Source organism: Rhynchophorus ferrugineus, unplaced genomic scaffold (genome assembly GCF_030347505.1).
Source record: "Rhynchophorus ferrugineus isolate W39M unplaced genomic scaffold, kcgeb_rfMv2 rfM1, whole genome shotgun sequence".
In the NCBI taxonomy this organism is placed as follows: Eukaryota; Metazoa; Arthropoda; class Insecta; order Coleoptera; family Curculionidae; genus Rhynchophorus; species Rhynchophorus ferrugineus.
In genome coordinates, this window is record NW_027472580.1 from 67,695,392 (window position 1) to 67,712,303 (window position 16,912).

Consider the following 16,912-nt stretch of genomic DNA (forward strand, 5'->3'; position numbering starts at 1 on the left):
CAGCAAGATGTATTTACTTAGTTAAGGGTAAGCGTGTGACTTCATTTGGCTGCATAGTGTGGTCAAATGTGTGTGGCTAAATGTTTGGCATTAATAAAAACGCAGATGATTTAAAAAATATTGACGGATGACATTTATATATTTAGTCTAAGAATTGCCGAAAATCATGCTTCACCTTTGTGGTAATATGGGAAAGTTTATGTGATTATATAGTGTTTAATTATCATTTAGTCACATGTTTAAAAATGTTCAGAAATTTATTCAGAAGAATTTGACTGCAAATCTAAAGGTATAAAATTCAGTTCCTTTTTATCTTAATATTAACAATACGTTAATTAATTTATGTTAAATTTATTATAGATCGGCTAACTATTTAATAATACTCGTTATTGTTGTTATGGTTATGAAAATAAGAAACAAATAACACAAAGTCAAGGATTTTGACGTAGTTTCGAAATGTCATATTATTTTTAATATATTTTTTTAAGTATTAATCGGAATATATCTAAAAATTTTCGTAGTGATTTCATAGAAGGAATGGTATAAGTAATACAAAAATATAAAAATTTCACGTGATGGATGCAATCGTCAAAAATGAATTCCAGCTCTATGCCAGTCTAGCAAAACCTCTTATTTTGAATTTGCCGTGCCCTAAAGGTCTGTATGGCTCATTTTTACTTATATCAATATTGTTTAAAAATTTTGAAAATTAATAAAGATTTATAATTAGGTATCATAATTCCTCGACATCTTGAAAAATATTTTAAACTTAAAGTATTGGAAACAGTAGATCTAAGAAAACTAATTGCAATTTTAATTTAAATATTTGTACTTATCTTTAATTGGAATTTAATTAGCGAAATGTAAATTACAATTTTGTCACTTTTCTAGTAATTAAGTATTCAACATTACTTGTTATACCGATTATTGTTAATTATATTATCTACAAATAGCAATTGACATATATTAGCTGTTTTAAAGATTTTTAACCATATTTGTTTCATGCAATAAACTTGATCTTGAAGATATGGTCGATCGTATTCTGTAGCCTTGTGCCTTGTGACACATTTCCTTAACAATGTATTTTTCTGTCGGCTTAAATAATTGGAAACAGCCGTTGTTTCTCTTACACGTTTTGGTTGTATTTGCGCTGCATATTCCTGTAGTTTCCGTTTTTCTTTAGCACCACAAGTTTCAGGACTATCTTGGAATTTTATTCTCCACTGCTCAATTATATAATAGACTCAATGAGTTACGCCAACAAACATTAGCAATTCTTCTTGTAAATATTTTGTTATTAAATAAAGAATAGTCTTGAAACCGAAACCTTGAAATCTCCATGATTCTCATGATATCTTGACTGACATTGATATTGTACTTATTAATGTTTCCCCCTAAAAGTCAGGTTCATTGTCAGTTTAAATAATGAAACGGATTCTCCTTCGTCTCATATCGAAATATAAGAAGTTACAGCAGTTGTACTTTTGAGCTCCATGGCTCAAACTCTTTTTGAGTAATTTACTTTGAGGTTAAATATGCCTAATTTTTTCATTCTTCACAAGTGCGTTCTGAAATTCATCTAGAGTTCTTGATATATTTGATGATTTGCTATTTATTATAATACTCTTTGTTAATGATATTTAACACAAATAACATGATACTTATTATCAGATATAATAGATATAGTAGTAAAAATTATAAAATTCAAAAATATAATATTGTCCTTTGTCCCTTTGTTTATATAGAATATGTTTTTGATTGTTCAAGTTAAATATATATATATATATATATATATATATATATATATATATATATATATATATATATATATATATATATATATATATATATATATATATATATATATATACTTATGCTATATACATATATAATGAACAATTCTTTATATAGTTAAATTTGAGACATATTAATTGCAAACTAAATTCCCATTAAGATATTTTAGGTCTACAAAGACCTTATACGGAATTTAATGCAAGTTATTATAATAGATTGTAACCCATTTCTGTAACATATTAGTTTGTTAGTATATTTTATAGGTAATAATATATAATAATAATAAAAATATTTTATATATAATGACGGTAAGTAAAATTTCACATCTGTATGTTTCTTTACATATCTTTATATTTATTATACTTATTTATTTATTACAACCTATTTTTAGTCTAATATGTACAGCCTACAGAGGAAATATTGTAAATTCAATTAAAACGGTATCTAGTTTATAAAAACTACAAGAAAAAGTTGATCTATGAAAAATTATAGTGACTAGATCCAACCGGCATTATCATTTTCCATCTACCATTTTCCCATTCTACCAGACACCATTGATTTTAAATCCACTCCATATCTTGCTCGTGTGTTAGTGATTTCGGTTTTCGAAATAGAACAAATGTAACTTATACATTTCTCTATTTCAATATCCTTGATTATTTAAGGCTTTGTTTCATCCTTTAATATATATTTTTTTAATTTAACTTTATATCATTTTATATTTTATAATTACATTATATACTTATGGTGGATTACGTTATATTGACAATTATCACTATAAATATTTTACTAGCCTTGTTGCAGTTTTCTGTCGTCCCTTGTCTTCAAAATTTTATTCTAGTAGGTAACCTATATTAACTTCATATCCACAGTTCATTCAATTTCTGTTTTATTCCTGTCTGTTTTCCTTTTTCTACCAATTCTAAATATATATCAAATGTAGATCTTGTTTGAGTAGTGGACCTATAGGAAACATTTTCATATCACTGCTCATATAATTAATGTTGCTAATATTATTTCAATCTTACAGTTATATCTGGTCTACACAAGTTTTTACATTTTAGAAATAAAAATATACTTTTACAGCATTTAAAAATTGTATTTTAAGGGTGGGAAGTGGTGACTTGTTGGATTTAGTGAGACTCTAACTGCCGATCTATTTGTAATTTAATCCAATCTGAAGCTCATAATATTTGGGCACGTGCATGTATTCAGATAGTTTTATCATTTTGAAAAGATATTTAATGAGAAAAATTGATACCATTTATAGTAATAAACATATTTTCTGTAATTTTCTAAAACTTTCTCCCTCCTTCTCCTATATTGTATGTATGTAGCCATACCGCATCCAAAGAACGTTGTTGGTCTGGTAGCAATCCATTTGTCTCAGTTTTCTCTGTTATATTAAACAGAGCATACGTTTGTCAGTTAGTAATGACAACTAGTTCAAATATATTTGATTTAGAACGTCATATATATAAGATTATATTTTCAATCTATCTAAGATTTCTTTTATTTATCAAAAAGTAAATTATATAAAACGCAGTTAAACATTTCATTTATATGTAACATATTGAGTAAAAATGTAGATATAGTTAATTTTTTAACATAATATCTTCAAAACTTAACTTATATTTTGTAAGTATTTCCCTCATTACAGATTTTGCTGATTCATTGCGTTGCCTATAATAATAACTAATGGTTTCTCCAGCTTTAGCAGCAGATTTGACATGATTTTGACGCTCAAACCAGAGCAAAAGCATGTCATGGTCAATTTCTTCACGGTAATTTCCCTTAGATTTGGACAAAAACAGTAGCTCTGCTCTAGGGATAAAACCAACTCATAAATCATTATGAGATAAAACTCATCAAGTTTTGTAGGCTTTAGATTCTCATTATCGTCTTGCCAAATTGAAATAAATCCTCCTTCATTTTATAATATGCCTTTAAAAATTGCATTTATTTAAAAGCAATATTTGGACCTTCCATTAGACCTCTTTGTGGGTTATCTTTACACCATTTAAATTTTATATTTATTTTACTGTTATTTTGCATGGGGTGTACAAATAATTATAAGTAGTAAAATTAGATAAAAGAATTTATCATTTATTTATCAGACACTTATCGAATATCATGATATAATCAATAAAATATTATAAATATTTTTTACGCCGCCTTATTTGTTTTATTTTAAACAGATAGGATTTTGGCAGCCGCTTGGGTAAAGAAATGCGCAGATGAAAATGTTGGTGCAGAACCACTACGATTAATGTATCTCAAGATGTTGTTATTTTGTCTTCAGCGAAGAAAACTGGTTGGTCTATTCGCTGATCATCCAGACAAGTATGAGGCTCTCGAAGAACTACCTCTCGGTTGTGATGTATGGCTAGACTTTCAAAGCTCGACAAATGTTACGTGTTACTTATTTTAGCTGAATCAATTGGCTAGGAATTTGATTGAACAAGAACTGGATGAGAAGCGAGATCGGGTTCTAGGAGAATTAGTGGGTGATACGGAAATAACACCGGCTTTTATCACGGACTGTTCACCCGACTTGACAGAGTATGTTGCCGCTCAGGATATTCCTAATTTTGGAGTCCATGCCTATTACGCCATATCTAGCCAACCTATTAACAAGTGGAACAGTTCTGATAAAGCTATACTACCAAAAGGTTGGATTATTTATATTTAAATATATCTTAAAGTCAGCTTAACTCAATTTCGTAATAGTTATTATTTTTTATTATGTTATTATGATAGTTTTAGTACTATAGTGTACTATATTGTTCCTCTGGTTAACGAAACATATTCTGAGGGTAAACACTAATTAACTCATTAATACCATAGCAGTTCATATTCCTTAAAAAAGATTTGCCAACATAAAAATATCTGAAATTTATAGTACAATTTTATACGTTTTATTTATCGTTATAATGTGATACAAACATGTGTTACTTTTAAACAAGATTGAGCAACATATTCCACTAGAAACGATGCTCTTATATTTTTAGTGGAATGCTGTGGCTTATTGAGCTATTACATTGGATTTGAAAACAGTTTGATATTAGGAAATCATAGGTCTTCATTACTATTTTACCATCATCATCTTCAATATATGGCTTGTAACAGGGAGATTGTCTAGTTTTCAGACAATACGCTCCTATTAGTGACGGTTTGAAGGAATTAGTGGACTCTGAACATTCTTCAACAAATCTATCAATCACTATTCACAATTGACCGCAATATTTCTGACATCGGATAGTATTCTATTTTCAGATCGCTATTTATAATCTTAATCCATGCGTTTATTCATCCAAAAGGTATAACCAACAATTGTTTTAGATTTTTTTACATCTAACGCTTCAATGTAGCAACGTTCAGCTATTTAAATGCTTATCACACACATTTCACAGATATCTTTCTCGAAGCAAAATTCTAATACGAATTTTTAATAAGTTGTTCGAATAATTTTTTTGATTGATATTTAATTGGCTTGATTTTATTTAATTAGACGTTTTAAAGACGCGTGTCTTAAAGAATACAGCTTTAATTACTAGTAGTTTTTTTGGTGAAATAAAAGAAATTTTGTTAAAGGATTTTCTATAGACTGCCAAAATAATAAACTCAGTTTGTTATTAGTGTTTTTTGAACTTTCTGGTTATATGAATTCATGAGTCCTGTACAAAGTCCTTATTAATACAAGCAAAATAAACAAGTCCTTGTGAATTAAAGTATCCATTGCAGCAATATTCACCTTCTCCACTAGATTAGACTGCCTTTTTATAAGAAAAAATAGGTCTCGAGAACATTATTAATTTAACGAATATGGTACTTCATGGACGAAATGTTTCACCTAAAGGTCAGAAGCGACTTCAGTCTATGTGTTATGTGTATGTTAATGCTCTAATTTGTCTAACATGAATATAACCATGACTAAATTGAAAATATTTTATGAAAATATATACATTTTAATTTGTTTTGAAGGAACAAGAAGTGCAATTGAAACTAGTATAAAACAAGGGGTGACTGGGGCTAGTGTATCAGAACCATCCTGCGTCTGTCCCGCAAAACGTACTAAAGCACCCGAGGGCGCTGAACCATCACCAGAAGGTGAAGCGGAAGAAGATCTGCCAGAGTGTAAGAAAAAGAAGGAGAAAAAACCAGAAAGAGAGAGAAAGAAACGCAGACCTAAAAAACTCGGGCAAAGTCCGCCCACTCACCCTATCGGTGAAGTTCACCATGTGGAAGAGGAAAGAATTACTCCTACATGGGGTACTAATCTGTTAGATGTTCATGAACCTACTGATATTGGTAACATTGATGAGCCTACTCCTTTAGAAAAGGACTTGGAAGAACAAGCATCCCAACTTGTTACTGAAGGTACAATTCATATTTATTAAACAATATATTTAAATATTTTATATCTTTTCATCAATTAAAAATTTAACATATTAATATTTTTAAATAATTTACATATTATGGAAGAAAATATAGAAATAAATATATAACATTAGGCATTGATGAATGGTTATATATTTAGTTATGTATTGATATTAGGATAGTAATAGCCACGACATCATAAAAAACCTGTTATAAAGGAAGTGGATGCAGTTTTTATTTGATTTGACGCGGGGAATGGTAGGTATGTTATTTTAGTTTTTTTTAATATATATATAATATATGTTACTAAAGTGGGATACAATCTATCATTGGATTATCCAATCCAGTATATTTTTAAAAAACGTTATAATGCACTCCAAATCTAGCTTTATCATATAAAGAATATAGTATGTATTAGTTCATTCAATATAACAGTGAACTCACGTCATCTAAATTGATGTTGTCTCAATGCTATAAAATAAGAAACTATAAAATAAGAAAATAATATAAACAAAAAAGTGTTTGTATTATAAATATATACAAATGTAATTTATTTAACATTATAGTATATTTAATTCATATATTATCGAAGAACTTAAATTACAACTAATTATGTTCATAACAGCTATAACAGGTCAATTGAAAAGTCCGTGGCCTGACACATAGATGGCGCTACTATAACTACATCCATACGTTTCCTAGTTAGCCCTAACCTTCAAAAGATGCGTGTATAAATTTGACAGCTGTCGGATCATTAGTTTGTGAATTATATCATTTTGAGTGAAGCAACTTATGTTATTGTGAAAAAATGTATAAAAAGGAATTTCGCGTGTTGATAAAATATATGTTTTTTTGAAGGGAAAAAATACAGTTGAAGCAAAAACTTGGCTTGATGCCGAGTTTTCGGACACTACCCCAGGAAAATCAACCATGAAGGATTGGTATGCTTAGTTTAGACGTGGTGAAATGAGCGGAACGCCCAAAAGAGCTCGTTACCGACAAAAACACAAAATGATTTTGAATGACCATAAATTGAACTTGAATGAAATAGCAGACAGTCTAAAGATACTAACTGAATGTGTAAATCATATTATTCACGAATATTTGGGTATGAGAAAGCTCTGTGCAAAGTGGGTGCCGTGTGAGCTCACTTTTGACCAAACACAACGACGAGTTGATGATTCGGAGCAGTGTTTGAAGATGATCAAGCGTAATAAGTCCAAGTTTTTGCGTCGATATGTGATAATTGATGAAACATGGCTCCATTATTTCACTCCGAAGTCCAGTGGACAGTCATCCGAGTGGACTGCATACGATGAACCCGCTCCAAATCGTAGGAAAACGTAACAGTCGGCTGGAAATGTTATGGCGTCTGTGTTTTGTGATGCGCATGGAATAATTTTCATTGGCTACCTTGAAAATAGAAGGACCATCAATAGGGACTATTACGTAGCGTTATTGGACCGTTTGAAGGACAAATTGGCCAAAAACGACCGCATTTGAAGAAAAAGAAAGTGCTGCTTCACCGAAACAATACACCGTGTCACAAGTCCATTTCCTGTTCTCAGATCTCAAAAGAATGCTAGCTGGGAAGAAATTTTCGTCGAATGAAGAGGTGATCGCCGAAAATGAGGCTTATTTTGAAGCAAAGGGCAAATCGTACTACAAAAATAGTATCGAAATGTTGGGGGGTCGCTATAATTAGTGTATCACCCTTGAAGGGAATTATGTTGAATAAAAAATTTAATTTTGCCAATAAATGTCTTTTACTATGGTAGGTCGGGGACGTTTGAATTGATCTGTTATAGCGTGTTTTTTATATAGTGGTATTCCTTGGAGTGGGATCCACCTAATTAATCATTGTATATCCAAGTAATGTATTTTACTTGCATTAAAAATTATATTTACCCTTTATGTTTAGTTTTTGTTTCCTTCGGTGTAGTGTTTCTTTACAAAGTCAGTTCGATTAGATTGAATATGCAGTGATAGGGATTACGGCGTAATACTGGCCATATTATTCAACTGTCTGATCTGTATGTATTTTTCTTTCAGGAAGAACCATGTATCTTTTTTCAGTCTTATTTCTAAAAAAGTAAATTACATAAAAATGCAATACAGACCGACTAGGTTGACGCAGTGGTAAAGGCGACAGGACGGTCCTCCTGCTGTTGCTATAGTCGCGTGTTCGAATTCTGCTAGGGAATGGATGTACTTTATGTTTGTGATTGTAATTTTAAATATTTTTATAGGCAGTGTATGGAACAGTTAAAAATCCAACGAGTATTAACCATCCCAGTCACGCCACTAATCAGGCTGGGTTAGACCTGAGGATGTTTTCTGGGATGGTTTCTAAGTTGGTCACTGGCCAGTCGATAGGCATAATGCTGAGGACCGTTGTTCGGAACCATTAAACTGTAGATCCAGTCCAGATAAACTCTCTTTGGTAAAATGGAGACTTTGAAATATCAAAAACGACCAAACAACCCTATTTTTGAGACTTTTTCTATACTATATACAGTTTATCCATTAACAGAAACATTTTGGTGACCTAAAGGCAACTCTCATTCATTCGTCCTATCCCCCTTACCAATGTACCAACGAAGCTGGATTTTGGTTTTTTTAATTCAATGAATAATAGGATTACCATAAGTTTTATTTATAGCATTCAATGAATACTAATATAAATATTAGTCTGTTCCCACATTTTCTTGAGGTCAATGTGGACTAGAATTGATCTTATTATGTAACTGAATGCCACTGCCTTTATATCTAGAAAGTACTATAGATTTACATCAAAGGTGGTCTATTACAGCTTCATTGAATACGTTTTATTGGCGAATTACGACTCTAAAGTCATCTCTTAGGAGAAATTTAAATTTTATTTTCACCAACCTTATATTGAAACTAGGAAATAGACTAAATCACTGTTATCACTTCAACGTAAATGCTAATATTTGCAATCTGGATGGAGTCTCTACTTATCTTTGTCGTGTTTGTTAGCTAGTTCTTTTGCGTTTTAAAAGGTTTCTTTTCGTACTTGCGTACTGAAGCACCATTATATCTTTAGTGATGGTCATGATGATGGTAGAATTAATTAGTAAATGACATATAAATAATAAAAGCTGTTATTAGAGTAGTAAATTCTATTTCAGACCAGGAACAAGATGTAGAAGAGGAAGAAGATGTAAGAACTAAAGCCGATGAAATGTCACATACCATTTGCGAATTTAGACAACAAAAAATGGACAAGGCCAAGAAACCATCTCGTTTACAAAAGTTAGGGGATCGAAGTGGGCTTAAGAAACCAAAGAGTATTAAAGCTCCGAAAATTGAGGTCAAGGGCATGAAGAAGGGTAAAGGGAAATCTAAGGGGGTCGGAAAGAGACCAGCAAATTTGCCGGAAGAGTTTGCCGGTTGGACGGATAAGGAGTTGGAGGACGCTGGTCTAACTTGGGCAGATTTGATGCCGGTTTCTGAAGATATCGATGAAGAATTACAGAGAATTGAAGACGAAGTTTACGCCCAACCAGAACAACACGAGGAAGCAAAATTTGTAAGTTTTCATTATTATTAATATTCGGTAAACATTGATATTATCCATTGAAATATATCTTGTTTTATATTAACCCTATATATTAATTTTAAAGGACTTCCGACATGATGACGTTACTGTTTATTACATCCGGTATATTTGTAACCAACTTCTAAATGTGTGTGAACTATTTTTTTTCAATGCGCTGAAAATGTCTGTTCAGACGTTGAACAAATCTAAACATGTGAATACTGGTTTCGACACAGTTCGTTCTCTTCGAAGACAAAGAGCATTCTGGTCTGCTGAAGAAATATGAAGATAAAAATTTGAGTATGACTCGATGAATCTCTGCATGATAACGCTCGACTACATATTGTCAAGCTAGTGAAAACAAACTTAGAAACTTTAAAATGGGAAGTGCCACCCTACTTGTCATATTCTCCAAACCTTGATCCTTCTGATTACTTGTGTCGACATATAAATCGTGATCTGTTTGATCAGTGAGTCAATTCGTAGATAGCCCCAAAAGATACATCGTTTTTTCGTGATGGAACCCGTAAATTGTCTGAAAGATGGGAAAAGTAGCGGCTATAGATAGACAATACGTTCAATAAAATATGTTATACAAGATTTTCACAGTTTACTCTTTATTTTATTATTTTTATTTTATATCTTATGTGTTATTACTCTTAGTCGTTCACAATATGTCTGGGCGATAAGTATTTATGTTTATATTATTTATGCTTGGGCGATAAGTTATGTTTATATATTTTACACAGTTTATATATATTACAGTTTATATTATTTACACATGGCATGTAGAAAATCAGTTCAATAAGTGTCTATATACGCCCATTAATTAGATCAGATGGTGTTGGACGTTTTAGTCTACTGACTTCACTAACACTTCGCATATTTAGCTCGTAATCAGTACATTGTTCACACAAACACGTTGAATTACACTCGTTATTGGTTTTAGAAGAATATCACGTTGTATCATTTTATTTTAAACATGGTATGGAGTATCGACAATGGCACGCAACACTATTTTAGAAGCATTGTATGATGGATATATTATACTTGCTAGCGGTTCCTCATAGTTGGATATTATATGACCGAATAGGCTTGGAGATAGGTTTATACAATAATATCTTATTATCTAATGATAACTTGGACTGGTACTTCATAAGTCAATACATTTGGTAGAGTTTAAGTCTAAGTTGTTTTCGTTTGGCGAGTATGTGCTTTTTCCAAGTGAGTCGTCGATCTAGATACATACCAAGATATTTTGCATCTTCTGCTTGCAGGAGTTAACAATTATTTATATAGACTGGTGGACGTTCTCTTCTACAGACCGTAAAAGGAAAACGATTTTGTTTTGTTATTTATTATATGCTTTTCAGCAACATTTCTATTTGATTTAGGTGTGTTTGTAGGTTAATTGACGCTATGGCTGGATCTTCTTAAGAGGCTAAGACTGCTGTGTCGTTTGCGAATGTTGCGACGGGGGTTATTTTTGTTGTATGTATATTGCGTGTATACAGAAAATACTGTACTGGACTCAGTACACTACCTTGCGGAACTCCTGAATATATTGCATGTAATTCGGTATGTTCACCGCCTTGTGTTACAATAAAATGACGATCTGTGAGGTAAGATTTTAGTAGCTCATAATCCGGATGACGGAGACGTTTTTTAAATTTAACCTGAAATCCCGTATGCCATATTTTATTAAAGGCCTGAGATAAGTCTAGAACTGCTGCTGTACAATATATTTTGGCATTTAAGTCCATATTTATTTTGTTAACAAGTCTACGGACTTATTCTATTGTTCCAAGGTTATTGCGAAACCCAAATTGGTGTTATGGAATGACTTTTCTTTTCTTTATTATACAAGTGAGTCCCTTTATGGACAGTTTCTCAAAAGCTTTTGTGATTATCCGATAGGAGGTGACATCTTCTGGTGCTTTCTCTGGTTTGAGAATCATTATTATTCGAGCTACTTTCCAGATGCTTGGAAAATACTTAATTCGTAATATTGCATTGAACGTGAAGTTTTTTCCAATAGACCTTTAAATTAAGAATAACCTCTTAAAACCACTTTACGAGCTTAATAAATCAATAATTTAGTTTATGGTGAGGCTATTTCATTATATTTCAATTGTCGGTTTTGATATCAACGATTTAAAGGTTGTTATTTTGATGTCACAAAGAAAGATCTGGATGATTAAAATAGTTCCAAGAAGTCTTATTGGCCTTAAATGCTCAAACTGTCAAGCAGCTTTCTGATAGCTTAGCGATGGGAAACATCCAATGAGTTGCGGAGGGTAAAGCTGCCACACGACTTGAATGAAATTCGGAAAAGTCGTATATTCTGATTAAAGATAAGGGAATCTAATACAATAATCTTTACTGCAAAAAATCGTGGGTTGTTTTAAGAAAGATATCCACGTGGAAACCGAAGAGAAATGTTCATGGTCATAATATTTTGTTATCCATATGGCAGTATTAACAAAGTGTAGCGTACTATTAGATTCTAAAACTGAATGAAACTGTTACTGAATTTCGTTTAATTTTTTATATCTATTATACTTGCCTTATCAAGATATAAATGTATATCAATGTACAATAGAGGATTGAGACAAAAGGGTCTTTATGCTTTCTGTGAAAAATCTAATATTAAACTAGATATTATTTTAAAGGTGGTTAAGCCTCACTAGAAATCGAATTTCTGAGTCTCGTTGAGGTGTCTTTGTCGTTAGCTAGAAGCTTTTCTATTCTTCATAATAACATATATTTAAGAACATGTATACATTTAAAAAATAAAATGTTTTTAGAGTGAAAGCTACGAGCCAATGGATTTCGAGGCAATGTTAAGAGAAGCAGAGGCCGAAATGGCAGCATACAAGACAACGTATGATGTAGGTGTTGATGAGGATCAAGAAGTTGTTGATTTATACGATGAACAATTTGAAGGTAATTTACCATAGAGTAACGGATAGAAAAATAAATAGGTGTCTCTGGGGATAAGTTCGCAAACGCTAATATCCAGATGGTAATGTCATCGCCATTGAAGTAATTACTTAGTTTAAATATGCGTTATAGATACCTGTAAAGAAAATATTCTGATGTGGATGCATTTGATTGGTCGCTAAACAGATTTTATCACGCAGGTTTACCAAGTGGCCACATTTTAATAATAAATAAAGTTAAAATAAAAAAAAACTATATTTCTTTCAAAGTAAATTAACCCCTTAAAAATTGATGCTACTTCAATAATCATCTTTTTAAGCGAAAATATAATTTAAAATTATTGAAATGTTGGCGTCACCCGGTTACTTAGGAAGGAATATGAATTATTGAAAACGTTAAAAGCACTGTTCATTATTTCTGTACTCATAAAATAGCCCCAAAATAAAATAATTAGAGAATAGCGATTCAAACAAGTAATAAATTCCTAAATTATTAAAGTAGCTAATAAAGTTAAATCTCACTTAATAGAGTAAAATTTTTATATTTAATACGTGATATTAGAAATTGGCGATGAATATAACATATCCCAAGCAGCTGAAGAATTGCGTATTGGTTCACCAGCGATAATATCCTCAATACCTGTAACAACACCTAACCGGTGTCCATCACCGAGAAGGCCAAGATCACCGGAACGCCTGTTTGCCGAAGAAGGAGATTTTGGTTTGCGGGCAAGGTTTTTATATTCAAATACTTTTCTTCGCAGTGTATTATTATTATTAAATATTTAGTGAATCACCACTGCGTCCGATGGAATTGCCTGTTCAGGATCAGCAAGTTTCCCACCCAGAAGATGCGTTTTCGGAACAAGATTTAGGCGATAGAGAACCAGCACTAGTTCACGTTTTTGAAGAAGCTAAGGCAGCTGTTGAAAACCTAGACGAATCCGATGAGTTTCTTGCGCTTGAACGACAGTTTCAGCAAGAAGAAGGATCGCCGCGTTCTCGGCCATCTCCGCCTCAATCTCCACCATCTCCAGGAATATCCGCAATAAGAGGTAGCGTATTGCATTTTAATTGAATTCCTAATTCTTGGTAACTGTTGGGAGGAATTTTTGTCTGTACGCTGTTAAAGATTAATTAACAATTGTGAACCCTTAACATTTTACAAGAGATGGCGCAATAAGCAATTGAGCATTCCGTTGTTTGCTTCAACAATCTATTGCCTTCACTTTATTTATTCAAAGATCACTTGTAACATTTCACTGGATAGCCATTTTTTTGTTTAGTGAACTATTTATCCTATATATTTTACTTTGTGAAGATTTAGGGCATGGAATTGACATACATAGAATGCGATCTTCTATGTATAAAGTTGTAGCCAAATTTGTTTTTAGATGGATTAATCGAAATGATTTGTAAATACATACATATGATAAAGTTAAACTTTTGATGATTTACTATTAAAACTACATTTATGAATCTTTCACATTGGGGTCTATAATCATCTGGTTGCTGTGCAATGCAAAGATTAAACCTTCCTGTTTGGAAGCTTGATTAGGGGTCATAAGAGGTTCCTGGAAGTTTCTCGTTGTTTACTTAAAAAACTAATTTTGAGCTAGAGCAGAGTCCTTTGGAAAGTAATTTTATTTAATCCTTCACATTCTGGAAAACAACATTCTTTTCATGTTTTGCAATTAAACAAATATGTACCTTGAATTCTACAAAAATAATGTCGTAACAACAAATTTCCTTAAAATTATACAAAAATAGAAAAAAATACAAATACAACAGAAGATGTCTCAAAAAAATTCAAATCGAAAGAAAGAAAATAAATCTGTCATCTTTTTACCTCCAGCGCTATAGTCTAAGTCACTACAGTGAGAACATGGTTACGGGTGTGTCCATTTAAGGCCCTTTCAATATTTCTATGTTTTGTGTTTTAGTAACATCCGCCAAATTATCTTTTATAATCTTTTTGTTAAACTTGTTACCAGCATTATTGATTTTGTGATTACCTGAAAACCTTTTAACACCGCTTAGTCCATGAACATAATTAATTAACATTTAGTGTTTCAAATTTTGACTTTCCATTAATAGGCGTATTTGTGGACTTTTAAGTTTGTGTCGCTAAATTTATTGAACTAAAGTGCATATAAAACATTCTTGATTGGTTTTAATCGACTAAATTAACGACGATTAAATCGACATTTATACGTAGGGGAGGTAAAATATCATCTTTAGAGTCAATCAAGGGCAAATATTTTATATTTGACTTACAATACAAATCTGTTTGTTTTAGTCAGTCTTAACAAATTAAATAGTTTCATATCAAGTCATTCATTTTCCGATGTTTTTGTTGACGTGAATGGGATAACTCCTGAATGTTGACCCTAATTAAATGTATATATATACATACATACATATATATATATATATATATATATATATATATATAATACATATATATATAATACATATATATATATATATTTTCAGTATATATACCTTTATACACATACACATTATACTTTATTTTCTTGGAAATTCTTCATATATCAGCCATGCTAATCTGTGATCATTAGATTCGTACCATAATATCGGTGTAAGTTGAATAGATTTTTTTTTAAATAACCAGGACTAGAAAGTATAATAAATTATTTAATCAACTTTCAAGATTATTTCACAGCAACAATAAAATCACCAGATAGCTGTAATTAATTTATAAAGCTCAGTAAATGATTGATTTTCTTTTTAGAAAGAGCTAGGCAACAAGAGATGCAGCTTAGATCTCCATCGCCAGGTAAAGTTTCATGAAATTTAGATTTTACTCGATGCACTTGTATATTTCATTTTTCTATTTTTGTATCTACTAGCGAGATCACCACCACAAGAACCATCATTTAGATCTCCTGTATCAGGTAAAATACGGTTTAATTGCAATTTCCCAATATTAACTATAGTATTTCTTTCAGGTGGCGCCCCTTGTTCCCGATCCGTCTCTCCCGGTAAAAATAATTATTTATTAAATAAAATATTGTTAAAAGGATGTTTAGTTTTTGAAGAAAGAAAATAATAAAAAATCTTTCTAAAATATCGATAATCGACTATTTAACATATATATGTTAATATTTTCGTTATTAGATTTTGACATTGTGAGGAATTTTCAAAATTTTATTAAGCCTATAAATTAATTTTGAAAGATTTTTATAATTTTAAGCTTTACTGTGAAAAATTGTTACAATGTATTTTATTCAAAGTATTGTCGATCGATAGCCACAATTTCTTCTTATCTTTCAATCAATTTACGGATTCCATCTCGAAAGGACGATGTATCATTTGAGGTTATCCACAAAGCGATTTTGCTATCTTCATTAGAAATGAAGCGTTGCTCAGACAGGTCACAACTCATATGTACGAACAAGTAGTAATTAGAAAGAGCAAGGCCTGCGGTAGAGGTCGGGTGGTGTGGCACTCCATATTTTAATGCTTCCGGATTTATTTTCGCCAGTTTTGCCATATCTGCTCGAGCATTATCATGCTGAAGAATCACATTGTAGTGTTTTGGCTCGTATTCCGCTCTTTTCTCGCGCAATGATCGGCTTCAAGTGTAGTCGATAGCGATCCCTATTGATGATTTCATCGTGTAATGGATAATCTTCGGTATCATAATCACCACTTTTAAATTAATGGAGCATGATTATCATAAGCTTTATACGATATTCGATGACATTCAGTCGCCATTTTCTTCAAATTAAAGAAAAAAGTTAAACCTTCAGCAAATGCGAGTTACTCGATATATATTCAGATATACACAACGCTCGCGTTAAACAACGCGAAAAATTTGTTTCTCATATTTTGAAGAAATAAAATACTGAAAAGTGAGTAATTCACCATCACGCTATACCAGGCACAACAGTGTTATTTTACATCATGACAACGTTCAGCGACATGTACCGAAACCGATGAAAGCATACTTGGAAATATTAAAATAGGAAGTGCTACTAACAGCCATATTTTCCAAACTTTGCTTCATCTGATTGCGATTCATTTCGACAGTACAATGAGCCATAGTCTTTCTGAGTATCTTCTACTTCTTATGAAGATACTAAAATAAGAGTTGATTTGTGGATAGAGACACATCGATCTTGCCAGATGAAATCCGTAAATAGCCTGAAAGATGGAAAAGTAGCGGATTTTAATAGAAAATACTTGAATAAAATACACTGTTAAAAAT

General features: G+C 31.5%; 1 protein-coding gene across 1 annotated transcript in view; it reads left to right on the forward strand.

The window, feature by feature from the left end:
• Positions 1-444: 444 nt before the first annotated feature.
• LOC143205367 (uncharacterized) overlaps positions 445-16,912 on the forward strand; it is a 112,967-nt gene continuing 96,499 nt past the window's right edge. The window contains exons 1-10 of the mRNA XM_076418619.1: positions 445-657; positions 3,993-4,174; positions 4,226-4,466; positions 5,779-6,174; positions 9,327-9,727; positions 12,544-12,682; positions 13,241-13,412; positions 13,468-13,733; positions 15,434-15,478; positions 15,552-15,683. Coding sequence (XP_076274734.1) covers positions 576-657; positions 3,993-4,174; positions 4,226-4,466; positions 5,779-6,174; positions 9,327-9,727; positions 12,544-12,682; positions 13,241-13,412; positions 13,468-13,733; positions 15,434-15,478; positions 15,552-15,683 — 2,056 coding nt within the window. The 5' untranslated portion in view covers positions 445-575. The remainder of the gene's footprint in view (positions 658-3,992; positions 4,175-4,225; positions 4,467-5,778; positions 6,175-9,326; positions 9,728-12,543; positions 12,683-13,240; positions 13,413-13,467; positions 13,734-15,433; positions 15,479-15,551; positions 15,684-16,912) is intronic.